The sequence below is a fragment of the Gopherus flavomarginatus genome, chromosome 8 (genome assembly GCF_025201925.1).
Source record: "Gopherus flavomarginatus isolate rGopFla2 chromosome 8, rGopFla2.mat.asm, whole genome shotgun sequence".
NCBI lineage: Eukaryota > Metazoa > Chordata > Testudines > Testudinidae > Gopherus > Gopherus flavomarginatus.
Genome location: NC_066624.1, coordinates 58,889,506 through 58,915,868, shown reverse-complemented (window position 1 = coordinate 58,915,868; position 26,363 = coordinate 58,889,506). Strand labels below are relative to the sequence as shown.

Here is a 26,363-nt window from a genome sequence, read left to right as displayed (position 1 = left end):
CAGATTGGCAGAGGCCCTGCAGGTTTTTCGCCTTCCCCTGCAGCGTGGGGCATGGGTCACTTGCTGGTGGATTCTCTGCAGCTTGAGGTCTTCAAACCACAATTTGAAGACTTCAATAACTCAGGCATAGGTTAGGGGTTTGTTATAGAACTGGATGGGTAGGGTTCTGTGGCCTGCTATGTGCAGGGGATCGGACTAGATGATCACATTGGTCCGTTCTGACCCTAAAATCTATGAATCTATGAATCTATAACAATCCACCAACACTATCACCTCCGCCACAAGGAAAAGGCTATGCTCTTCCTCTTCTTCTCTGGGAACTGACGAGCATACAGATATGACATATACTGAAGCTCAGGTGTGATTAGTCTCAGGCAGGTTCTCAGAGTCTCATTAGCCATGTCTTCTTTAAGATTATAGCCCAGAATATTTGCACACCCTGACTGGAAGGGCTGAAGTTTTTTGTCTTTGATCTTGGTCTTATCTATCGGCATTGGGTTCAAGAGACACAGCTCCATAAGTTCCTTTTGTCTCATTCTCAGGAGATTCACCTCCTGATCCAATTTTTCTAGTCCTATTGTCTCCTGAATTCTCCTCCAGAAGGTCCTGTTGAAGTGTTGGTAGAGCTTCCAGTCCAATGAGCACCATTCTTTTACCTTTTCCTTGCTCTCAGGGGTCATGCTTTTGATAGTGTCCTGGCTTCGGGAATTCAGCTTGAAGTAAACCACATCATCCATCTCCCAGCCCAAAGTCTCCTTCAGCAGGACCATGGACTCATCAAAATAATCAGTTAGCAGCATCAGCTGAAAAGCCTGTTCAATCTCCGCTAGGACACGCTGCACATAGTCCTCAGTGTCCATTGCATTGTTATCATAGCCAAAGTCAAACCACATGTAGTTCCTCGCATGAACATTATCTGTGTATTCACTCATATTGTAATATGTCCATGGAGATGCCAGAAACTCATTCACATCCTTTGACCTTCTAAATGCTGGTGTAAAAAATTTAAAATAGGCATAGGAGGACTCCATCAGTGAAATTGGGTTTCTCATGATGGAAAAGTAGGTGGTGGTGTTTGGCATTACTTTTCGGACCTGTTTATAAAGAGACAGCACAATGTGAACATTAATGTATCTCTTGCTTATGCATAGGAGAGGTTTTGTGATACAAAAATGGCTCCTACTTAACTTTAAGGGTAAACAGGCCAAAAGAAGAAGCATAGTGTAGATCATTTGCAGGGGGTTAAAACATAGTCACGGTGGAAAAGTCTAAGTACAAGCACTGTACTGACAGGTTGTAGGCAACTGGTCAGGTTCTCTCTCTGTGCTATGAAGGCTTGCCAGCACTGCTGTACTGGTATAGCTAAACCAGCACACATGGCCCTTGGCCACTCACTATAGTAAGCATATGGAAGCGGAGTTTTCTCATTCCTGTTAGGGTTGAGTGAATAGTTTGGCATGTTATGCTGGGCTGCATGAGGGGTTTTCTGGCTGAACAATCACAGAGGGGTATCGTATCTGAGGTACCTGTGCACCCCTAAACACCATGGAGGTGGGCTCAAGGCCAGCCCCACTTGGCTAATGCTGAGGGACACATTGGTTCAGGCCAGTGATGGAGTGAAGATCCACATTTATGAAGACCCAGTGACTTGCCCAACTGCTACAGTGAAACTGTGGCTGTTATTCCAGACCATTGGCTGGAGCAGCAGCTGTGGGAAGAGTGCTGTGCAACAAACCCTGCACCCTGGCCCTTGGTGAAGGGTGGATTTCACCTCCCAAATTGCTCTTTGTGTCCTCCACATAGAGTCTGAATGCTTGGGATTTATGAGCGTGGAGTGGAATTCACCCCCAGTTACTCCATCAAGAAGAGAGAGAAAGACAGAGAGATCATGGCCAGGCCTAGAAGTTGACTCTCTATTTTCCAAAGCAAAGGGTCCTCCCTGAGCCAAACAAGGTAACTCCAGTCTTTGTTTGTTTGTTTGTTTGTTTGTTTGTTTGTTTGTTTTATAAATAATTGTCAATTCTAAGATTCTTAGAGGAATTGCCAGCTAATGACGGCCATTCCCCAGTACTAGTGATCTTTGTGATTGAAGGCTTACGTATTAATTCCTAACTCGTAAAACATTTTACATGCCAATTGCAATGCGCTTCTTGAAGAGAAAGGCCTCTGCAGAGTGATATTTAGTGCTAGCTAATAACCAGGGATCCTAGAAATCTGTTTGCTATGGAAAAAATGTAAAATTTTCATTTTTACAGAGAATCTTTATTTTTACATTTGTGAGAAAATAAAAACCTATACAGTGGAACCCTGATTATCTGATCTAATTGGGACCAAGGCCAGATCGGATCATAAACAATTCAGATAATAAGGAGAATGGCCAGGGCTCCAACTGCAAGCTTGCTTTAAAATTGTAAATATATCAATTAAACATTGTGTACAACTGATACCTTTATATACTGTGGCCAGGATAACAAAAGTTCAGAATTTCATTTTAATCACCAAAAAAACATGGATTTCTAAGTTTTTTTATTGGTGAATTTTGTTTTTTTATCATCGAAAACTAAGATCCCTGATAATAACAGCACCATAGTCATTTCACAGGATGCACACCCAACTGCTACTGTCCAGGATCTCACCTCTGGGAGGTTAAATCTCATGTGGTTGCACATGATGTTGTAGCTTTGTCCCATGGTTTTAAATCCCTCTACAAACTGGGCCATGAAGCGATGAGGATAGCCCAGGTGGTAGTTTTGGCCAGCAGGAAGGGCTAAGGTCAGATTGTGCTTCTCTGCAAACCGAAATAGAATGTTCATGACTGTGCTGCTGGCAGTTTTGTGGGTCTTGAGAAACATCACGTTCGTCTGGGGGTAACTGGGTCTCAGGTGCTTAGTGGAAAACCTCCACATTCTGTAGGAACTTAAAGCACATGGGAAATGTTTTCTCTAGTGTTGTATAATCCATTTTTTCCATCTGACAGTGCTGCTTTCCCCTGCCATTTCCTACCCTCCTGCCCCTCCCACTTTACTTTTCCAAAGCCACCAAAGTTTAACCTGAACTACCTTTCCTTGGGATAACTGGGGCCAGCTCCACACCTGGCATAAATCAGCATCACTCCACTGAACTCAGCTGGCACATTCCCCAGCTACTGTAAATCAGCATCACTCCATTGAATTCAATGGTTCCATTCCCCAGGTGGCATAAATCAGCATAGCCTCATTGACGTCAATGGGCCACATCTCCCACTGGTGTAAATTGGCCATAGCTCTATTGAAGACCAGATCCCCAGCTGGTGTAAATAGGCATAGCTCCCTTGGCGTCAATGGTGCTATGACAACTGACATCAGCTAAAGATCCAGCACTTTGTCTGTAGTTCTAGAAACCATAGATGAGCCACACCCCTCTTCTGCCCTCATTAGCTCCGAATGCCAGTCTGCATGGCTCTTTCAGCTCCACACAATAATCAGCTTATTTGTTACTGAGGGGGTTGGGAGGGGCTCTGACTTCTCCTGCTCACTCCCCTTGCTGTGTTAGTATTGTTGCAGCTACTCCCAGCTGCTGGGCGCTCTACACTGTTGATAGGTCACTTATTTAGGTGCTAGATATAGAATTAGGAGCCCAACTTCAGGCCCTCAGACTTGAAAATCCTAGCCCTAGTCTCTGTGCTTAGGGCTACATTTAGCAATCCAAAAATATAAGATATGATGGATCATCTTGCTGCCCCTGCACAGACAGGGCACATGGCAAGTTCTCCTTACTTGTTCTATCACTATACAAAGTGGACTTACGAGGTGATCTTTACATTCGTATAGAAGAACCCAGCTAGAAAAATGACTCCCAGCCAAAGAGTAACAAGCCCCAGGAGTCTGAAATGCCTGCAAAAGAAACAGAGATCCAGTGAGTCCAAAATAAAATTTAATGTCCTCCCAATTCAAACCACACCAAATTTCCTGCCACTGTTTGTAACTGAGGGCTTATCTACATAAACATTTTGTTTGCGGCAAGCTGGTGAAAATCTGTCCCCCTAGCCTGCTGCATGCAACTGTCTGTGTGGACCCTGCTGACACGCATTAAAGTTCTGGTGTGCAATCTGATACAAACATCAGAACAGCCATAGTCGGTCAGCGCAATGGTTCATTAGCCCGGTGTCCTGTCTCCACCAGTGGCCAGTGCCAGGTGCTTCAGAGGGACTGAATAGAACAGGACAATTTACCGTAATTCATCCCGTCGGCTATTCCCAGTGTCTGGCAGTCAGAGGAGCTACCCTACTTTGAAAAGGGAGTAGACTGAAGTGCACTAGGGAACTGCTAGTTCACGTCAGCAGGGTCCACATGGTCACTTAGTGCATGGAAGGCCAGCGACGGGTAGATTTACAGTCCAGGTTGTCACAAGCTAAATGTTTGTGCAGACAATCCCTTAATGGCTGTTACAGCTGCCTCTTTTCTGGCCTCTCCATGTTGTTAGATAGCGTGAGCACATCAATCAGCATCTGCCTTTCCTGCCCTGGTAGTAACTCCTGTTCTCTGCAGTAAACCAAGAGCACTTGTGTTGTAACAGTTACATTCCCTTTTTACAAAAACTTCCCTTTTTACAAAAGAAAGCAGAGCATCTCAGGTAAGCATGACCCCAGGAGCTGGGGCTTTAAAAAAAACACTCATGATCAAATCGCAAGAGTTATCAAATCGCAAATCGCAAGCTGATTAGAATTCCACCTTCCAAAATGGATATGACAGACCTTTGATCTCTCCAGCTGCACCCACAACCCTCGACAACAAAGGCAGCTCCTCCATTCAGTAACTATGCTCCAGAAGTATTGGAGCCTAAGTTTTCGTGGGTGACGAAGTGGGTATTCACCCACGAAAGCTTAGGCTCCAATAATCTGTTAGTCTATAAGGTGCCACAGGACTCTTTGTCGCTTTTTACAGATCCAGACTAACACGGCTACCCCTCTGATACTATGTTCACAAGGGCTGTATCCCTGCAACTTGGTTTATTTTGCCCTTCCATACCCTCTATACATGTCATAATTTTTTTCTGTCTTTGGAGCGAAGACCAGCTCCATCCCCTCCAGTCAACCTGCTCAGATGCCCCTTTTTCTCAGCCCAGCTGAATCTGTAGGGCAATGTTCCCTCTAATATTTCCCACCCATGTGCGGAATGAATTTTGTTATGTGCACCAATATGGAGGTGATGTGTCACACATCACCTCCATATTGGTGCACATAACAAAATTCATGTGGCAGGATGGGAATGAGGGGTTCGGAGTGTGGGAGGGAGCTCAGGGCTGGGGCAAAGAGTTGGAGTGCGAGGCAGTGAGGGCTCCGGCTGGGGGTGCAGGCTCTACGGTGGGGCTGAGGATGAGGGGCTCAGGGCTGGGGCAGAGGGTTGAGAGGCTGTGGGGTGAGGGCTCCAGCTGGGAGTGCAGGTTCTGGGGTGGTACTGGGGATGAGGCAGTTGGGGTGCAGTGGGATTCCTTAGGGCTACGGTGGGGAGAGAGGACTCCCCCTCAATTCTTTGTCCCCGCAGCAGCACTTGGGCTGCAGGATAGAGGCACCTCTCCCCTGGCCACAACAGGTCCTGGCTGGGCTGGGTGGGGCTGAGGGAGGGGCTCCTGGCCGCAGCAGGGCCGGGGCTGGGTTGGGTCTGGGGAGGGATGCCTGTCCCCTGGCAGCAGGTTCAGGGCCAGGCTGGGTTGAGGCCAGAGGAGGGGCTCCATAGTAGGTCCAGGGCTTGGGGAGAGGCATCTCTTCCCGCCACAGCCCTGAACACCTGCATGCGCTTAATAGGCAACTGTGCAGCTTAGAGGGAACTTAGCTAGGGGACATCACCCTTACAAGCCTGCTCACAAGGGGACTCATTCAGTGCTGACACACACTGCCTGCAGTCAATGAATCCTTTGAAGTCAGCTGGGTAGCACATGGGAAGTAAGAGAGCTCTAGGTTGGTCTCCAGGATGGGGAACCACTGCTGTTCAGGAACTGTGGGGAGTGAGGGAAGCAGAGCCGTAACGAGGGCAAGGTGAGTGAGGCGCTTGCCTCGGGCGCGCAAAGCTAAGGGGCACAGAAAAATCCCGGAGCGTCCCTGCCAGAACGAGAGCTGCATGTGGCTCTCCTGGCTGCTGCACATTGCGGGGAGGGAGGGAAAGGAGGCACACACATGCTTTGCAGCCCTCCCATCCCCTGGCACACACATGGAGGAGACGCCGAGGGGGCTTCCAGTGGGAGACAGGATCATCAGCAGTGGGCCCCACTCACCTGAGCAGCTGCTGGGGCTTCGGTGAGTGTTTGAGTCTGTGATCCACCCCATCCCCCCCGCAGCCACCACTCCTGCAAACACTGGGCAAGGGGCAGCCCCATCCCCCACCCCCAGTGAGGCTATGGCAAGGGGCAGCAGGGGAGGAAGGAAGCCACATGTGATGGCAGTCCCCTTCCCCACAGCACCCACCACCCCCTCCCGGAGCCCACAGCCCCTCTCCGACCCTCAAACTCTGTCCCAGAGCCTGCATCCAGCCCTCCGCACTCCCACCCAGAGCCTGCACCCCTCCACCCATCCTGCACCCCACCCATGCCTCAGCCCTGAGCCTGCTCCCAGCACCCAAACTCTGTCCCAGAACCTGCACCTCCACCTCTTCCCACACACCCTCCCCTGCTCCCAAACTCTGTCTCAGAGCGTGAATCCAGAGGCCAAGCCCCAACCCAGAGCCTGCACCCAGCACCCAAACTCCCTCCCAGAGCCTGCACCCAGCCCTCTGGACTCCCTCCCAGAGCCTGCGCCCCTCCACCCATCCTGCACCCCACCCCGTGCACCAGCCCGGAGCTTGCACTCAGCACCCAAACTCCATCCCAGAGACCGACCTCTCAACTGTCCTACACCCCAATCCCCTGCCCCAACCCAGGGCCTGCACCCCAGACCTCCTCCCCCCACCCAAACTCCCTTGTAGAGCCTTAGGTAGGTGGGGGTCAGAGTTCAAGGGGGTCAGGCTCTGAGCATTCTGGGCACCACCAAAATTTCTACAAACCTGTTGCCCCTGATATTTGGTGGGGGGGTGTGTGAGGAGGCAAGTGGCAAATCAGTGGGTGGAGGGAGGCAAATCTCCCAAATTCAAAATCTGGGACTGTGTCTGTTGGTCCTTTTTGCTGCTTTTTTCTGGGCTGGGGGTTGTCCCAATGCTGCAAAGAGGGTGTTCCCAAAGGAAGGTGCTTGCTCCTGAACCCTAGGCCATCAGTATGTCTGCTCTTCTCTAGTCAGCCCACTTGACCAGTTTGATTGTCCTTGGTCTGGCTTCCAGCTCCTCTCCAAGGGTTGCAGCTGTCTGGAGGTGCCTGCCTTCCATGCCTTCCTCATTCACACCTCATTCATTCAACGAGGAAATTGATTACAAAGTGAAAGGGAAGATCTTATTCTACTTCTAGCAAAAAGACATTTTTCTTTTAATTTAATTATACTATCTCAGGGGCCTGCTATAACATATTACCAAGGTTCAATAGAAAGTCATATAAAAGTTATACAAAAATGCATAATGCAGAGATTTATCTACAACGACACTGATTGCTGTGTGCAGTAATATAGGACCCCTGGATCTTTGAATGAGGCTTTATACTTGGGGGAGGCGAGAGGGTGAGTGGCGAGTTGGGGGTGAGAGAGTGGGCAAAGAGGCGAGCAGTGAGCCAGTAGGGGTTCTGCTATGTTACATGCACTATGATGCAAACCTTATATGTATTAGCTGATTTTGTATGCGGAACTTATGATTAAAATAAATAAACGTTCTATTACTGTTATTTTTCTTGTTTACGTAGTTATCTTTTTTTTACAAAGTAACTACTATGAAATTATATGGAGGGGGGAGGGTGCAATTTTATATCCTTGCCTCAGGCACAAAAATAGCTAGTTACAGCTCTGGAGGGAAGTATCTCACAATGCTCTGGGGAAACTGCTGAAGCCAAGGCCAGGGATCCAAGAGGAGCACATGTGCCTGCTGAAAATCTTGCAGCTTTTTCCCCTGCAGGGACAGGGTGAATGAGTGCGTGGAGATGCCAGCGACCCAGAACTTCACCTTGGAGCTCTGGCAGTCACCTTATGGCAGTGGGCTGGCTGGGGGAGACTGTGTTCTAACCTAAACTATAGGGCCAAATCCTCCAATGGTACAAACTGACACAGCTCTCCTGAAGTCACCGAGACAGTCTCCCCTGGTGTCAAAGGGGCTGTGCTAACTTACACCAACTGAAGATCCAGCCTGTTGCAAATAATATGTGACTAATTTTGTCTGGTTGTTGGCAAATCACTATGACAAACTTTACACTTTAGACACAAGTTATTCCTGTGTGCCTGTTTCAGCACAGGTACATCAAATAGACTGTTATTCTAAAACACATGGGTCCAGCCTCATCCCTAGTGTAGCTCTGCTTACTTCAATGGAGTAACATCAGGAATGTATTGGCCCTCACTGCATCAAACTATGTGTGATTACAAGGCAGTGTGTAGGTTTGGATCTCCACACCTCCGGAGATTGCTTAGAATTTTTCTATCTTATACGAGGTTCCTTCAAAGCAGGCCCGAGGCTTGAGAGTCAAACCATGGTAAACTGAAGTTTTAATAGAAACCAACTGAGCTATAGAGTGCAAAAACGTGGTGAAATTCTTCATTGTGGTTATTTATGAGATAACCAAACTCAGGCAAACCTAACACCCAAGATCATCTCTGGGCTGAGAACAAGCAGGAGAAATGTCACAAAGGCCATCTCAATTGTTTCCAATTACTAAACCCCGGACCTCCAGAGCTATACCAAGAAATGTGGACAAATTGGGAGAGTCCAGAGAAGAGCTATAAAAATGATCAGAGGTTTAGAACACATGACCATTGAGGAAATGTTAAAGGAACCAGACATGATTAGTCCAGAGAGGAGAAGGCTGGGGTGGGAGAGCTGGGTGAGGGGAAGAGAGGACCCTGACAACAGTCTTCAACTATGTAAAAAGTTGTTATAAAGAAAACTGTGATCATGGCTATTCAGCACTATGGACCTCCACTGTCTACACATATTATTGTTGCTCAATTGTCCTCCATGTCCACTGAAGGTAGGACACAAATGTGACACTGGCCTAGCAGGCACCAGCCCATGCCAAGGTCCCCGTGACTCAGCTGAATACTTCCAGATATATAGCTGGACTCTGTCTGGCTCACCTGGAGGTTTGCATTGGTAGGACAGGTATTAGAATGATAAGAAAGTGTTTCGTGTCTGGACTCTGTCGAATGCTTGTGAGTTGCTGCGTACATTAAGCTCACTTGTACTATCCGTAATGTAATATTTGTGCAGGTGTAGCATGAGTAGGCTTGCTAATTTTGGTTGGACATACTCTGGATTTTTCATCACAAAACATACTATTTAATTAAAGATTAATCTTTAATTCCTGAGGCTCCAAGACAATCCCAGAGGACTGGGAAACCTAAGCATGAGCCAGTGAATGAATCACCACACAAGAAACTGTTACGCGCCTTCCAAAAGAGGAGACCCAGCAATACCAGACCAGCTCTGGGTGGATCTTACAACTGGAAACTCCCTACATCTGGATTGCAGAATTGTCAACAGAAGGACTAAAAGCTCATTGTTCTGCTTCCCTCCCCATGAAGATGAATCACATGAATGGACTTTTCCCATCAGCTGAGAGCACTTGGCAGAAGGGGGATGAAACCCCCCAACAAAAGGACTTAAGGATCTCTATGCTGCTTGGACTCTGGGGGTATGTCTACACTGCAAAGAAAAATCCACAGCTGGCCCGTGCCAGCTGACTTGGGCTCACAGAACTCAGGCTAAAGGGCTGTTTCACTGCTGTATAGACTTATGGGCTTGGGCTGGATCCCGGGCTCTAGGACCCTGTGAAGTCTACACTGCATTTAAACAGCCTCGCAGCCTGAGCCCTGCGAACCTGAGTCAGCTGGCACAGGCGAGCCGTGGGTTTTTCTTTGCAGTGTACACAGACCCTAGCAGGCCTGCACAACTCATAAAGCAGTGAGGGCCATATTACTCCAAAGAAAATAGCTGAGGGCTGAACCTCCCCCGCCCCGCTGAAACCCACCTCCCCAGCGCCACCCAGCCCCGCCGAAATACCCTTGCCCCCAGCACTCGTGTAAGCAAGCAGGATGCACTAGATTTTGTTGAATAAATTCACACACAAGGGAAACAGTCACACACAAAGAGAAGAGATATCTCATGGCATATGGCACACTAGGAAGGCACTGACAGTTTGTGGAAGCCTGTAGTGTAGAGAGGGGAAGAAATGGCGTATATAGGGCGACCAAATCACAGCAGTAACATAGGACCCACCCCTTCCCTGCTCGGCCCCACCATCACACCCCTCTTCACCCTCTAGTCCCCCACTAGCTTGCTGCGTCCCTACTAGTCAGTCCCTCATCCCCACTCGCCTCCTTTCACCTCCTCCCTCCCCTGCCAGAAACCCCCATGCCCACCCGTAGAACCTCTGCTGGCTCACTGCTCGTCTCTTTGCCCACCCGCCCCTTGCCCACCTGCTCACCTCCGACTTGCCGCTGAACGCCCCCCCCCCCCGAGTATGAAGCCTCATTCAAAGACCCAGGGGTCACTATATTACTGCATACAGCAGTCAATCAACGCAGTTGTAGATAAATCTCTGCATTATGCATTTTTGTATAACTTTTATATGACTTTGTATTGAACTTTGGTAATATGTTATAGCGGGCACCTGAGGCAGTATAATTAAGGTAAAAGAAAAATGTCTTTTTACTAGAAGTAGAATAAGATCTTCCCCCCACTTTGTAATCGATTGTGCTGTTGAATGAATGAGGTGTGAATGAGGAAGACATGGGCCTGGTCTACACTAAGCGTTTAAACCGATTTTAGCAATGTTAAACCGATTTAACTGTGGACCCGTCCACACTACGAGGCCCTTTATATCGATATAAAGGGCTCTTTACATCGGTTTCTGTACTCCTCCCCAGTGAGAGGAGTAGCGCTAAAATCGGTATTACCATATCGGATTAGAGTTAGTGTGGCCGCAAATCGACGGTATTGGCCTCCGGGCAGTATCCCACAGGGCACCACTGTGACCGCTCTGGACAGCAATCTGAACTCGGATGCAGTGGCCAGGTAAACAGGAAAAGCCCCGCAAACTTTTGAATTACATTTCCTGTTTGCCCAGGGTGGAGCTCTGATCAGCACGGGTGGCGATGAAGTCCCAAATCCAAAAAGAGCACCAGCGTGGACAGTACAGGAGATACTGATTGCTGTATGGGGAGACAAATCTGTTCTATCAGAGCTCCGTTACAGAAGACGAAGTGCCAAAGCATTTGAAAAAAATCTCCAGGCTACACAGTGCTGCATGACAAGCATAACGGAAAGCCAAAGAATCAGATGGATGCTCATAGAGGGAGGGAGCGGGTACTGAGAACTCCAGCTATCCCACAGTCCACAGCAGTCTCCGAAAACTATTTGCATTCTTGGCTGAGTTCCCAGTGCCTGTAGGTTCAGACACATTGTCCAGCGTGGTTCAGGGTATAGCTGGTCAATTTACTCCCTCCCCCCACCACGTGAAAGAAAAGGGAAAGAAATCGTTTCTTGACTTTTTTCAATGTCACCCTATGTCTACTGAATGCTGGTGGTAGACGTGATGCTACAGCAGTGAAGAGCAGTATCCGCTCCTCTCCCCTTCCTGGTGGCAGAAGGTTCAATATGACTGCTATCCGTTGTCACCATCAGCCCGTGAGTGCTCCGGGCTTGCCTCAGGTGAGGTTGGCTGGGGCGCCTGGGTAAAAATAGGAATGATTCCTGGTCATTCCCAGTAGATGGTACAGAATGGCTGGTAACCGTCCTCATCATAGCAACTGGGGGCTGAGCTCCATCAGCCCCTTCCCTTTCCTGTGTAAAGAAAAGATTCTGTACTGCCTGGACTATCATAGCAGCGGCATGCTGGGCTCCTCTCCTCCGCACTGCTTAATGTCCTGCCTGGACTGTTATAGCACCGGGAGGCTGCCTCCCCCTCATTTTATCTCACTAACAAGTCACTGTTTCTTATTCCTGCATTCTTTATAACTTCATGACACAAATGGGGGGACACTGCCACGGTAGCCCAGGAAGGTTGGGGGAGGAGGGAAGCAACAGGTGGGGTTGTTGCAGGGGCACCCCCCATGAATGGCATGTAGCTCATCATTTCTGCGGGATCTGACACAGAGCAGCTGTGCTCTCTGATACACTGGTTCTCTAGCACACTTGCCCCATATTCTAGGCAGGACTGACTCTATTTTTAGAAACCATAAAGGAGGGATTGACTCGGGGAGTCATTCCCAGTCTTGCCTTTGCACCCCCGGCTGACCTCAGCCAGGGGCACCCATGATAGCAGCAGACAGTACAGAATGACAGATAACCATCATCTTACTGCTAATTTACAATGGCAGCAGAGGGTACAGAACAACTGATAACCATCTCTGCTATCATGCAAAAGCAAATGCTGCTGTGTAGCGCTGCAGTAACACCTCTGTTAGCAGCATCCAGTACACATACAGTGACAGTAAAAAAAAAAGCTGAACTGGCTCCATGGTTGCTGTGCTATGGCGTCTGCCAGGGCAATCCAGGGAAAAAGGGTGCGAAATGATTGTCTGCCATTGTTTTCCCAGAGGAAGGAATGAGTGACGACATTTACCCAGAACCACCTGCGATAATGATTTTTGCCCCATCAGGCACTGGGATCTCAACCCAGAATTCCAAGGGGCGGGGGAGACTGCGGGAACTATGGGATAGCTACGGAATAGCTACCCACAGTTCAACGCTCCGGAAATCGACGCTAGCCTTGGACCATGGACGCACACCGCCGAATTAATGTGCTTAGTGTGGCCGCGTGCACTCAACTTTATACAATCTGTTTTACAAAACCGGTTTATGTAAAATTGGAATAATCCCGTAGTGTAGACTTACCCATGGAAGGCAGCACCTCCAGACAGCTGCAGCCCTTGGAAAGGGGATAGGAGCCAGATCAGGCCCAATGCTGCTATAGAGACGCTCACCCAGATGTAATGGGCCAGTGGTAGCCACTCCATAGTTCAGACTGATTCTAACTTACAACTAAGATCCCTTTTTAACTTCCCTGTAACTTCTCTAAAAAATTACCAGATTCCCCTGAGCTCTCCTAGGCCAGGTAGGATTTGTCTGGGAGGTTTGGTAACCTTCAGAAAAGGGGTTTTGCAATTATGTTATTTCACAAATATCCACCATTCCCTTTCTGAACATTTTCCTAGCTTCCTACCCCAAAAAATGGCTTGGCTCCAAACATCAAGTGTCTGGCTGAGTTGGATGGGGGCCTCTGGGTGTTACTGGGAGAGAGCTGGGGGATCACAAAGACCTGTATCATGTTTATAACATTGACTCTGTAAATTATTTAAACTGTCCTTCTGCTGAGCCTTGTCTCTGCGGCAAGTGTTGCTCTGCAGAGGAAGAGGTGGGGCCCTGGATCAGGTGGGATGTGGCTAGTATTCTTGGGGGCAGGGCACGGGGGATGCTGAGGAACAGGGAAGAATGATATGGCTGTGGGGTTGGATCCCTGACCTGTTCATTTCTAGACTGTCCTGCCTTTGGGTTTTTAGGAAAGCTGTTGAGTATTTGTAAGTGAGATTTGTTGATAGGCTAACAGGGCTCCTCTAAAATTTACAAACTCTTCAGCTAACAAAGTGGTTCGGATTTATGTGTAGTATGTCATAGTTCTCTCTTCTCTAACGTGGGGATGGACATTTGATTTGATTCTGTCCTCACTTTCCCTTTGCACTGCTGGGAACAGACTCTTCTGCACAGGTTCCCAAAGTGTGGTGAGATTGAGTCCAGAGAGCTGGGTGAGTGCACATGGGGCCAGCTTCTTCTGACTGCGAGATAGAAAGAAGCTAAATATACATTTAAGGGTCCTCCTAATGTGGCTTTTCCATGGAAGCAGTTCCTGCGGTGAAGACAGCCACATGAACCCTTGATCCAGACACAGCACCTGTCTGGTCCTGGGATTAGCAGTGATTCCCCCCAGAGACTGTCAAGCCTTAATGACCCATTTTTCTTTACCAGTCTGGGACAGTTACTTGAACATTTGGGATCATCAGGGGCATTCTGCCATTTCCCTCTTCCAATTGCCCCCCCACCACTGCCCCCTCCGCCCGCTTGCCTCCTCAGCCACCCCGCCCGTGCCACTGGATCACTTGCCTCCCACCCGACTCTTCAGCTGCCCGTGTAACAACAGAAAAACCTCCCTCTCCCAACTGCCCCCACCCGCTCACCACCTCAGCCCCCCCTCCCCCGCCTCCGGCTCACCTGCTGCCCGTGTAACAACAGAAAAGCCTCCCTCTCCCAACTGCCCCCCACCCGCTTGTCTCCTCAGCCACCCCTCCCCCGCCGCTGGCTCACCTGCCCCCCCGCCTGCCACCTCAGCCACCCCTTCCCCGCCTCCGGCTTACCTGCTGCCCGTATAACAACAGAAAAACCTCCCTCTCCCAACTGCCCTCCACCCGCTCACCACCTCAGCCCCCCCTCCCCCGCCTCCGGCTCACCTGCTGCCCGTGTAACAACAGAAAAGCCTCCCTCTCCCAACTGCCCTCCCACCTGCTAGTCTCCTCAGCCACCTCTCCCCCACCTGTCTCCTGAGCCCCCCTGCTCGCCTCCTCAGGCCCCCCTCCGGCTCTCCGGTCCCCCCCCAACTCGCCTCCCCTGCATCCCTTCCCCATTGCCAGCTCACTTGCCTGGCATCTCACCTGCTGCTGCTGCCGCTGCCCCCACCTCCTGCCACTGGCTCACCCTCACTGTCCAGAGTCCAGCCTGACACTGGCCCCTTTACCACCCAGCCCACCGGCCAGCCAGCCAACTGTCCTGCCAGCTGGCCTTTGGCTTGCCTACTCACTCCATGTGGGCCGCACAGTAAGGCCACCTACTCACACCCCCGCGGGCCGCAGAGTGAGCCCACATGGACTGCATGCGGCCCTCAGGCCGTAGGTTGCGCAGGCCTGCGGACAAGGGGTTTCCTTGGCATAAGAAAGAGATCGTGGATCCATAGTCACTTGCTTTAACCTCATAACTAACTCTCTATTTTCCTATTTAATTAATCTTCGTATAATTTATTATAGGATTTGCTGCAAGTATTGTCTTGATGTGAGACCTAAGGCGCAATTGACCTGGGGTAAGTGACTGGTCCTTTGGGATTGGGAGTAACCTGAATATTGCTGTGATTCTTTGTCTTAAAGGCCATCTATCACAGAAACACGGTGACAAGACAGACCGGAGTAACCAAGAGGGCTATGTGTGACTGTGTTTAAGGCTGTTAATCCATCTGAGGAGTTTGCACTTGGTGCAGTTGGTTGGTGAAATCTAAGTTTAGAACTCACGACCAACTTTAGGTTTGTGCTCTATTATTTTTAACCGTCTGCCCAGAGATTGGTAGGCCTGGTTTTGTGCCCCTTGGAAGCCTCACAATTAAGTAATCAGCTTAGTTTGCAGCAAGGGAGATTTAGGCTACCTGATAATTAAGCAATGGAAGAGGTTACCTAGGGAGGCTGTGGAAACCCTGTTATTGCAGGTTTTTAAGAACATGCTAGACAAACAGGCTACAGGGATGGTCTAGGTATATTTAATCCTACCTAAGCACAGAGGGATGGACTAGATGATCTCTTAAGATCCCTTCCAGCCCTACATTTCTATGAGCTTCTGCAGCGTGAACTAAAGGATCCTTCAGCTGGGTGCTGTACAAGAGTCAAGTCATTGGTGGATCCGTCCCAGAGGCAGGGGCGGCTCTATGTATTTTGTTACCCCAAGCACGGCAGGCAGGCAGCTTTCGGCAACATGACTGCAGGAGGTCCACTGGTAATGCAGATTCAGCGGCATGCCTGCAGGAGGTCTGCTGGTAACGCGGATTCGGCTGCAGGCCTGTGGGAGGTCCGTCGGTCCCGCGCCTTCGGAGTACCCGCCTCTGAATTGCTGCCGAAGCCATGGGACCGGTGGAGCTCTCACAGGCATGCTGCCAAAGGCTCCCTGACTGTCACCCTCATGGCGACCAGCAGGCCGCCCCTCACGGCTTGCCACCCCAGGCACGCACTTGGTGCACTGGAGCCTGGAGCCACCCCTGCCCAGAGGGGCCACGCAACACTGAGCAATGGGCTATAAAAGCACTTGAAAACAAGGGTCTAGCTGAAAGTGCCGTGTCTGCCAAAACTATAGTGCCAAACGCTGATATTCTGATATTTCAAATGTTATATGTAAATGTTAAAAAAAGAATTTGGACAAACTCTTGACCCTTTGGATCAAAGTGGAAGGAAACAGCAGCTTCAGAGACATGCCAAAATTACACTGTGATTTAATTTAAAATATTCCTTAAAGGCTGCTTTCCCAGCTTTGCACCTACACCTGGATCCCAACAAGGAACAGCCAGTTTACAATTAATCTCTGGCCCTGGATCAAGCCAGGGCTGAGCTCAGAGACATATGAACTATTTACACAGCTTAGGCAACACGTTCACTAAAGCTTCCTATAAAACTATTTCTTAATCATACCCCCACGATCACTTCTTTGACCCTTGCTGTCTTCTTACCTCCAAGAGCATCTTAGGCTTTTCATGTTGTCTCCAACTTCACCACAGTAAGCTTGAATGAGTGTTCTTTGCAAACCAGCCAAATACACTTCCCTTTCGTTCCAGCTTCTCCAGTGTCTCGTGTTAGTGCCACTATTTCTAGCAGTCAATCACATCTATGAAAGGCTGGGACAGGCTGGGACAAAGGGAGTGGCTATGTGTCCACTGGGTGCAGGTGCAACTTATTTTATAAGGCAAGAGGAGCTTTGAGATGACACTGCCGATACACAGGAGAACAAGAGACAGGTGCAAACCCTCTTCCCATCCCTGGGAGTTCATGCATCAGGAGGCAGATATGGGAAAACCATCAGTGAGGATCTCATGATTTTTGTAATCTTGAAGGGAAGCCACACGCACTCACATAGCTCAGAGTGAGAGAATTATGCCTCCATCTTCTTCCTGACAGCGAAGAGTAAGGCTATAGTCCTGGCACTGGAGGACAGGGAGGGAATTGCAATTGTTGCCCGTTGATGGTTGTATATTATCTCTCCATATTTTTGTACATAGCCATAGGCAGCGAGTTATATGGGCCCGTGGTGCCCATGTTGCACCAATATTCATGAAGGTGGGCCCAACTCCACCAACGTTTGGGCCACAAGCCCCATGCTTTGGGGGGCCCCACACCATGGCTTGGCTTTGAGCAGGGGGTTGGACTGGATGACCTCCTGAGGTCCCTTCCAACCCTGATATTCTATTTAAAAAAAAAAGTGGGGCACTCTCACCTCGGGGGCAGCTCCCTCTATCCCTGGAATTGCTGCATGCTGTGGAGAGGCCCCAGAGCTGACCCAGCTCCCAGCCCATTGGCAGGGAACCCCGGCCAATTGGAGTTGCAGGGGCCAGCGCCAGAGCTGCCTGGCCACTTCTCCACAGCAGGGAGTGGGAGGGAGCCTCAGGCAGAGAGAGCCCCAGGAGTCTGTCCCTGTCAGAGACACATAGACACAGCTCGGGGGTTCTGGGGACAGACAGATGGAGCCGTGGGTGGGGAAAGGAGCAGTGATGGGCCCCCTGGGGCTGACATAAAATACACAGTACAGAGGGGGCTTCCTGAGGGGGCTATAGCAACATACACACACACCGCAGAGCAGACCCAGGCTGAGGCTGGCTCCGTTCATCACTCCTCCCCACCCCACAGAGACCCACAAAACCCTCTGCCCCCCCGAGAGACCTCCAACAGCCCCTGTCACCCCTCTCCAGAGAGCCCCCACTTGTGCCAGACAGCTCCCCTCCTCCACTGCCTCCCCTGCTCCAGCGCTCCCTACAATCTCCTCCTTTGCATCCTGTCACCCCCAGCCCATTGACTGAGAGGCTCACATTCTATTGCAGAGGCAGACCTGCCTGGCCGTGCCTGCACAGCATGGGGAGGGGGAGCCACAGGTGAGCAAGCCCCAGTCATTGTCATCACAGGCACAGCAATTCTCTGGGTATTTAATTTCACTAAGGCAAGTAATTCTATCTACTCTTCCTTTCCAGACAGTTTGTGGCTTTTCCTGTAAGAAAACTTACAATTTCTTTGCAAAGAAGTCCATTTATAGTGTTTTCACTTGCGAAATATATTTTGTGGTTGTTCATAAGCTCATTTATTTTGTTAACTCGGTTTCAGAGGCAATTATAAAGTCACTTGAATTGTACCTGTTTTTTTCCATTGGTTCAAAAACACATGGAAGATGTGCCAAACCGCCCTCTGTAGAAATGTAAATGTTGGAGCTAGAAAAGCTCTGCAAGGGTAAAGGTCACTTCAGGAAATTGTCCTCATGTCATTCATTCTTCTGGGCATTCCATTCTACTGTTCCCTCCTATAGTGATAGTGATCAGTGTTTCCACTCACAGGGGAGAGGCAGAAGACTGGGTCAACCCTGCAGTGACTCTACCTCTACCCTTGTTCTCTGTCTGCTCCCTCTACCAGCCCCTTTGGTCTCCGTAGGCTTGCCCCTACCATTACTCCTCTCTAGAGCTTCTCATGAAGTAAAGTCTGTCATTACAGGTTCTTATCTCTGTAACATATTTAATGGTGATGCATTTATTGTTAATGCACTATAGGAGTCTCCTTCAGCCCTCTATACAAACTGATCGTCTTCTTTCCATATGTTTTGCCCATAGGGCTTTAGGAACTGCAGGGCCCTATTTGAATACCCATTGGCAGTCCGGGTCTGCAGCTGCACTTCAGCAGTGGGGAATCTTTCACTCGCTCTGGACCCTCCTGCCGCCAAAATGCCACCGAAGACCCAGAGCGAGTGAAGGGCATCCTGCCGCCGACATGCAACCGAAGTCCCAGACCACCGCCGGGTATGTAAAAAAAATTAAAAAATTAAAAAGGTGCCTAAGGCTCGAGGCCCTCTTAGGCACAGGCACGGGGCCCTCTTAGGCACGGGGCCCTCTTAGGCGTGGGGCCCAATTCTGGGGAATCAGCGGAATTGGCCTAAAGCTGGACCTGTCTGCAGCCCTAGGGCAACCAGCAATAACCCCTGTGCCTTTGCAATGGAGTGAGGGAAGGGGATCATAGATTTCCTATTTATGTGATTTGCAAGAAGTGTTATCATTACTCAGGGTACCAAATGTGTTTAAATGATATAAGTGCCTTGTAAAATCCCAAAACAAGTTCATTTTCATTTCTCATATAATCTCATATGCAGTATGCACACATTTTTCATTACTGTTATTATTATTAGCTAGGTTTCTGGGGCTTTTTCAGTGTGGCAAAATGTGTGCTATTTTATAGATTGAATGATTGAATGACATAATACTCCCCTCCCCCTGCCCCCAATGTCACTAAGTCCGATAATTTTGTCAAGTGTTCTTCGTACAACATGGTGGTGCCTACCCCACCTTGTGCTTCAGGGGGTCACGGGATCCAGGGTGTCCTGAGGAGTTAGCGGGGGGCCTGGCGCTGGCAGCAGTGAGTGACCTGGCCCCAGCCCACTCAGCTCCACCTCGCTGGCTCCCAGCATGGCTCAGGGGCGGGGCCTTCGGGGAAGAGGTAGAGTGGGGATGGGGTGGGAAGAGGCGGGGCACAGCAGGATTGCTTGCTGCTGTTGGCACCAGGCACTCCGCTAACCCCCTAGGCCACCCTGGACCCCACGTCCCCCTGAAGCACGGGGCCCCCCTATGGATGGCATGGATCCACTTGGGCATCACCAAAAATTATGTAAACCTGCCACCCATGTACACAACTACACAGCCTGGGTCTAACTGTCAGTCACATTTTGCTGTATTACACCTCCAGTTTTTGTTGGCCTCGCACATGTATGTAACCCTTCTGCCAGGTGATATTGGCAGCAAAAAGGTCCAGGTTCAAACACCTAGGGGTTCCTCTTAAAATTAACAAGGTAGAAGGTTTTTTTTCCCCTTCTCTTTTATCTGACTTGTGTCCAAGGAGTGAATCCTTGCTGCTAAGGACCTATATGCCATTGGTCTCTGTCATAAACAGATAGTTATGGGTTAATGTCTCTTTTACCTGTAAAGGGTTAACAAACAGGGAACCAAACACCTGACCAGGGGACCAATCAGGAGACAAGATACTTTCAAATCTCGGTGGAGGGAAGCCTTTGTTTGTGTTTTTTGGGTTTTGTTTTGTTCTCTCTGGGATATGAGAGGGACCGGACGTACTACAGACTCTAATTTTCTATTCAAGTAGTAAGTGCAAGTAGAAAGGCGGTTTAGTATTTTTAATTGGTTTTCTTTATTTGCAAATGTGTATCTGGCTGGTAGAGTTCTAATGTGTATTTAGCTGAAAGTATTTTAAATTGTATTTCTGTTGGAGGAGGCTTTTTCTCCAGTTTCTATAAGCTGACAGACCCTGTAACTTTTACCATCTAAATTGCAGAGATAACTTTTACTTTTTTTCTTTCTTTTTATTAAAAGTTTTGCTTTTAAGACCTGTCTGATTTTCTCCCCTTGTTGAGGCTCAAGGGAATTGAGTCTGTACTTAATACGGAAGGATAAAGGAGCGGGAAAAGGGTGGAATCCCTTTGTTTTAGATTCACGGAGCTTAAATCTGTCTCTCTCTCCAGGAGCCCAGGGAGGGAACACCTGGAGGGGAAGAGAAGAGGAGGGAAATGGTTTACTCCCCTGTGTTGTAAGATTCAAGGAATTTGGGTCTTGGGGTCCCCAGGGAAGGATTTTGGGGGGACCAGAGTGCCCCAAAACACTATATATTTTTGGGTAGTGGTAGTGTATCAGATCTAAGCTGGTAATTAAGCTAAGGGGAATTCATGCTGGTACCCCAACTTTTGGACTCTAAGGTTCAGCTTGGGGAAAGATACCATGACAGCCTCCCACTACAGGCAGCTCTTTGCTAAATGAAATGAGGGGATGGTCCTGCTATTGAGAACTTTCCTGACTTCTGCACTACCCTGTTAGAATGGGCTAGTGAAAGGATCTGAGTCCTTGCTCCCACTTCCATTACCCAGAGGCCTGCCTGACCTTGAGGACTCCCCTTCTGCTCTCCTGAGCGGCGGGGTCTTTGTAACCCCAATAAGGCTGGGCCCAGGATTCCTGGGAGGCTGAACCCCAAGTCTCATCATGGTCACTTAGGATTCAGGCCAGAGGTGAGGTGAAGATCCACATTTTTGAAGACCCAGTTGTGACATTGCAGTCTATATAATTTTATTAAAATATGCTAATGAGTGAATATAATGTAACTGGAATATTCTTCATGCAAAAAGTCTCTTGTAAGTTATCATTACAAAGCTTATAATCTACTGAATGTGGTCATCCTGTTTGTGTATAAATGTATCACTCTTGTAACTGAAACTAGAAATATGAAATATAACTCTGAGGTCCTATTGTAATTATGCAAAGTGTGGGCCATTAATGGTGGTTTGGTGACTCCCATGAACTAGGACAACTGTCAGCAGATGGCTCTGTTTTAGCTGTAAGTCTTCCTGTATATGTGTGTGCTGGCAAATGGGTAATGAAGTCTTGCAGTGACATGTGATCGTGTCACCTGAACTAGAATCCATCTTTAACCTGGTGTCTTTCTATGGAGAAGGAGAGGGTGGGAATCCAGAGAGGGACAAAAGGATTCCCGCTTTATGCAAAAGATATACAAAGGGGTGGAACAGAACAAAGGGAAGAGAGGAGCCATCATGAAGAATCCCCTAGCTACCACCTGAGCTGGAACAAGAACTTTACCAGGGGAAAGAATTGTGCCCAGGTCTGGAAGGTGTCCAGTCTGAGGAAAAAACTTACTGAAGCATCTCTGAGGGTGAGAGTATCTGCATTCAGTTTGATTAAACACAGATTTGAGCATTTTATTTTATTTTGCTTGGTGACTTACTTAGTTCTATCTGTTACTACTTGGAACCCCTTAAATCCTACTTTATGTATCTAATAAAATCACTTTTTCCTTATGAATCGACCCAGAGTATGTATTAATACCTGGGGGAGCAAACAGCCGTGCATATCTGTTTATCAGTGTTACAAAGGGCGAACAATTTATGAGTTTACCCTGCATAAGCTTTATACAGGGTAAAACAGATTTATTTGGGTTTAGACCCCATTGGGAGTTGGGCATCTGAGTGTTAAAGACAGGAACACTTCTGTTAGCTGCTTTCAGGTAAACCCTTCAGCACTGGAGCAAGCAATTCAGACTCTGGGTCTTTGCTGGAGTAGACGGGAGTGTCTGGCTCAGCAAGACAGAGTGCTGGGTTCCCAAGCTGGCAGGGAAGGAAGGGCTAGAAGTAGTCTTGGCACATCAGGTGGCAGCTCCCAATGGGGTTTCTGTGATCCAACCTGTCACACCAGTGACTTGTCTAACTGCTACAGTGAGACTGTGGTTGTTATTCCAGACCATTGGCTGGAGCAGCAGCTGTGGGAAGAGCGCTGTGCAACAAACCCTGCACCCTTGCTCTTGGTGAAGGGTGGATTTCACCTCCCAAATTGCTTCTTGTGCCCTCCACAGCAAGAAACAGTGAAAAAAAAAAGGAAAAAATGGGAAAGGTTAAAGCAGTGGCTCTCAACCTTCCCAGACTACTGTACCCCTTTCTGGAGTCTGATTTGTCTTGCATACCCACAAGTTTCACCTCTCTTAAAAACCACTTGCTTACAAAATCTGACATAAAAATACAAAAGTGTCACAGCACACTAGTACTGAAACATTGCTACTGCCTCATTTTATCATATAATTATCAAATAAATCAATTGGAATATAAATATTATACTTACATTTCAGTATGATACTTGAGCCTGTTTTTCACTTGTGAGCTGAGTCTGAAGCCCAAGCCCTGCTGCCCAGGGCTGAAGCGTGTAACTTAGTTTTGCAGAGATTCTGTGGCATGTGGCCTGGGGTAACTGCCCTACTTGCCACCCCCTATGGCCAACCCTGCACTTGTGACCCTCCTAAACCTGTCCTGTGACCCGCACTCAGGATCACAATCCCAGGTTGAGAAATATCGATCTAGATGAGTTGAGTACCCACTGGAAGAACTTGCATACCCCAAGGGGTACGAGTACCCATGTTTGAGAACCACTGGGTTAAAGTAAACAGGGACCCCGCCTGTGGGGACACCACAACCAGCCGTCTCTGGGACATAAGGGAAGGTCACAGTCTCTTCCTCATCCATACCAGGCCTCCCCACAGGCCCTGGCTATGCTGTGGTGACACCATGAGTCAGACCTGTTCTGGCGGTGGCCAGAAACCCTCAGGCACTAGGTGGCAGTGACCCCTCTCCCCAGTGTCACCCCTCTTATTGGGATCATGTCCCTCTTCTGAGACCGGCCTGCAGGACCGGCTCCAGCTGTTTTGCCGCCCCAAGTGGTGAAGTGAGGGTAAAAAAAAAGGATAAAGCCAATCGGCAGCAGCTCAATCGCGCCGCTTCAGTCTTCGGCAGCAATTCGGCAGCAGCTCAAAGAGGAAGAGCGGGACTGAGGGACCAGCCACCGAATTGCTGCCGAAGACCCAGACCCATCCACTTAACTGGAAAGAACAATCAGCGTGAGAAGCTATTTCTGCATATACCCTGCACCAGGCATTGATATCTTTTAAAAAGGCCACAAAGCAGAATTTTAAACCTTAAGTCTCACAGAGTGAGAAAAAGGGAGGTGGGAGTGAGTGGAGAAAACAAAAAATCTGCTCTGGAAAGGAGAGACAACAACAATACAGTTTGTCAAAAGCAAAGCAGGGTGGCTTCTTGTCATTGCACTATCACAGGCTTTTCATAGATCTGCATTATGTGATATTGAGCTGTTATGTCTCTGTAACCCAGGCAAAGCAATGCCATAATCTGTCTGTTTCTGTCATGACAACGAGTGAGTCACTTTTTCTCTTCCTCTTCATTATAACATTTCACAGATTCTCAGTTCAGCTAGTGCTTTTGTACCAAAAGTCCTGTTTGTTGCAGAGGGGATACTCTACAGACAGCACATGTAATGTGGCCAGACCCATTACTGCTGTAAATCAGCACAGCTCCATGGCAGAGCCATGCCAATTTCACTCACAATCTGATCCCACGGTCCATCCTTGGTTAAAAATTATATGCTGGTCTGGTTACTAGAATGCCCTAGTGGTGGTGATTGAGTTTGAGTCTTGAGTAGATTTAACATGAATTTTCAAGGAATAGACATTTCCTCCAAGACTATTGTCTTTCAGATTCCCCAGTTCCTGTCTCAAGAGTTTGACTAAATATTCCACCTCCCAAAGGGGTCACTGCCACCAGCATGGATTAAAGCATTCCTGAGGGAGGAGGGAAGCAGAAGATGGTATAATGCCCATCTTTGCCCACCCAACTGCGCAGGTCCTGCTCCAGAAAGTGAAGATCTGAATGAACAAGTTTAGAGGCAAGAAAGTTCACAAGAATCTCCAGTTTTCAATGACTATTAGAGATTATCTGCAGGAAGCAAATCTGGAGCTTGTCAATGCCAGTATTACACTGGCGAGCTGATTAATGGGCCAGCTGGGTGCATGGGCCAGCGCCGCTTGCTGGAAGTGATAAAGACTGTAGGAGATCCCACCCTTGAAGGAATCTAACGTGGCAAGAATCCCAACATATATTTCTGTGAAAATTGGCTCCCTTGGTGAAAGGAATTGCCTTACAGGATTGGTGAAAAAATCCTGAAGAACAAGAATAGACCTGGTCTTCTCCTCGTAACTGTTGCGGAGATCATTGCTGGCCATAATAGACCCAGTTTCTGCCACTCTTGAGCTGCAAGATTAAATTCTCTATATCTCATTATCAGGTACATTTTCAAAAACAATGAACCAAATATTTACCTTTTGTTTAGCACCATCTGGCTCTCTATTTACCTTCTGTAGTTTATAAGTAGGTTTGTCACCTTATCAGGGCCATCCCTAGGATTTATGGGGCCCTATGCAGTATTACTAAACTGATGCCCCGTACCAGGAGATGTCAGCAAACCAGTAAAGGGCCTGAACCCACTACTGCTTATTGCTAAAAGCTGCCAAGTCAGCAGGCTTAGCTTATCCAAGGAAGGAGGGGAGGGGGGTTTGGGTGCCACAGAAAGGGCAGCTTGACCCCGCGTCTTTCCTGATAAGAATTATGTTGAAGTTGTTGATACATGCATTTTAAAAGAGCAGGATGTGCCCTCAGGAATGTGTCTAACAGGGTCTCAAGGCTGCAAACTCTGGGAAAAAAACACACCTGGTTAATCAATAATCAGAAGAAAACCTCCTGCTTGACCATCGAAACTGCTTGTGTAAGTTTTCTTTAAGGGACATGTAATTGTGTTACTAATGTATAAAATAAGGGGGGAAAATTTGAGATAGTGGGACTCTTCGGGACTGGACTCTCCCTCTGGATGCAACTTATGTTCCTCACCAGCAGACGGACTGCAGCTGTGCCACTCAAGAGCGACACTCCGCTTTAGTAATTATCAAGGGTTGGGTGTGTTTTACTAACCTGTTGCAGACGTGTGTAAGTGCTTGAGACTAAGGGTATGCCTACACTAAGAATTAGGTCGAATTTATAGAAGTCAGTTTTTCAGAAATTGTTTTTATACAGTCGATTGTGCGTGTCCCCACAAAAAATGCTGTAAGTGCATTAAGTTGGTGGACTGCATCCACAGTACGGAGGCTAGCGTCGACTTCCGGAGCGTTGCACTGTGGGTAGCTATCCCACAGTTCCTGCAGTCTCCACCACCCATTGGAATTCTGAGTTGAGATCCCAATGCCTGATGGAGCAAAAACAGTGTCATGGGTGATTCTGGGTACATGTCGTCAGGCCCCCCCTCCCTCGCTCCCTCCATGAAAGCAACGACAGACAATCGTTTCGTGCCTTTTTTCCTGGGTTACCTGTGCAAATGCCATACCACGGCAAGCATGGAGCACGCACAGCTGACCGTCACCGTTAAGTGTCCTGGGTGCTGGCACACGTGGAACTGCAGCGCTATACAGCAGCAGCTCATTGCCTTTTTGCAGCAGACAGTGCGTTACGACTGGTAGCCATCGCTGTCATACTCCTGGGTGCTCTTTTAGCTGACCTTAGTAAGGTCAGTCAGGGGCGCCTGGGCAGACATGGGATTGACTCAGCCAGGTCATCCCCATCTTCTGCCAAGCACTCAGGAGATGACAATTGCTAGCAGTCCTACTGCACCATCTTCTGGCAAGCAGCCAGGAGATGATGATGGCTAGCAGTCAAACTGCACCATGTGCTGCCAGCCTAAAGATGTAAAAGATAGATGGAATGGATCAAAACGAGAAATAGACCCGATTTGTTTTGTACTCATTTGCTCCCCCCTCCATTCCTCCCTCTGTGAAATCAACGGCCTGCTAAACCCAGGGTTTTGAGTTCAATCCTTGAGGGGCC

General features: G+C 48.6%; 1 protein-coding gene across 1 annotated transcript in view; it reads right to left on the bottom strand.

Moving 5' to 3' along the window:
• Positions 1 to 269: 269 nt before the first annotated feature.
• Positions 270 to 26,363, bottom strand: part of LOC127056907 (galactose-3-O-sulfotransferase 2-like) — a 61,302-nt gene continuing 35,208 nt past the window's right edge. The window contains exons 3-5 of the mRNA XM_050965238.1: positions 3,786 to 3,872; positions 2,637 to 2,877; positions 270 to 1,094 (exon numbers count right to left, since the gene is read on the bottom strand). Coding sequence (XP_050821195.1) covers positions 270 to 1,094; positions 2,637 to 2,877; positions 3,786 to 3,872 — 1,153 coding nt within the window. The remainder of the gene's footprint in view (positions 1,095 to 2,636; positions 2,878 to 3,785; positions 3,873 to 26,363) is intronic.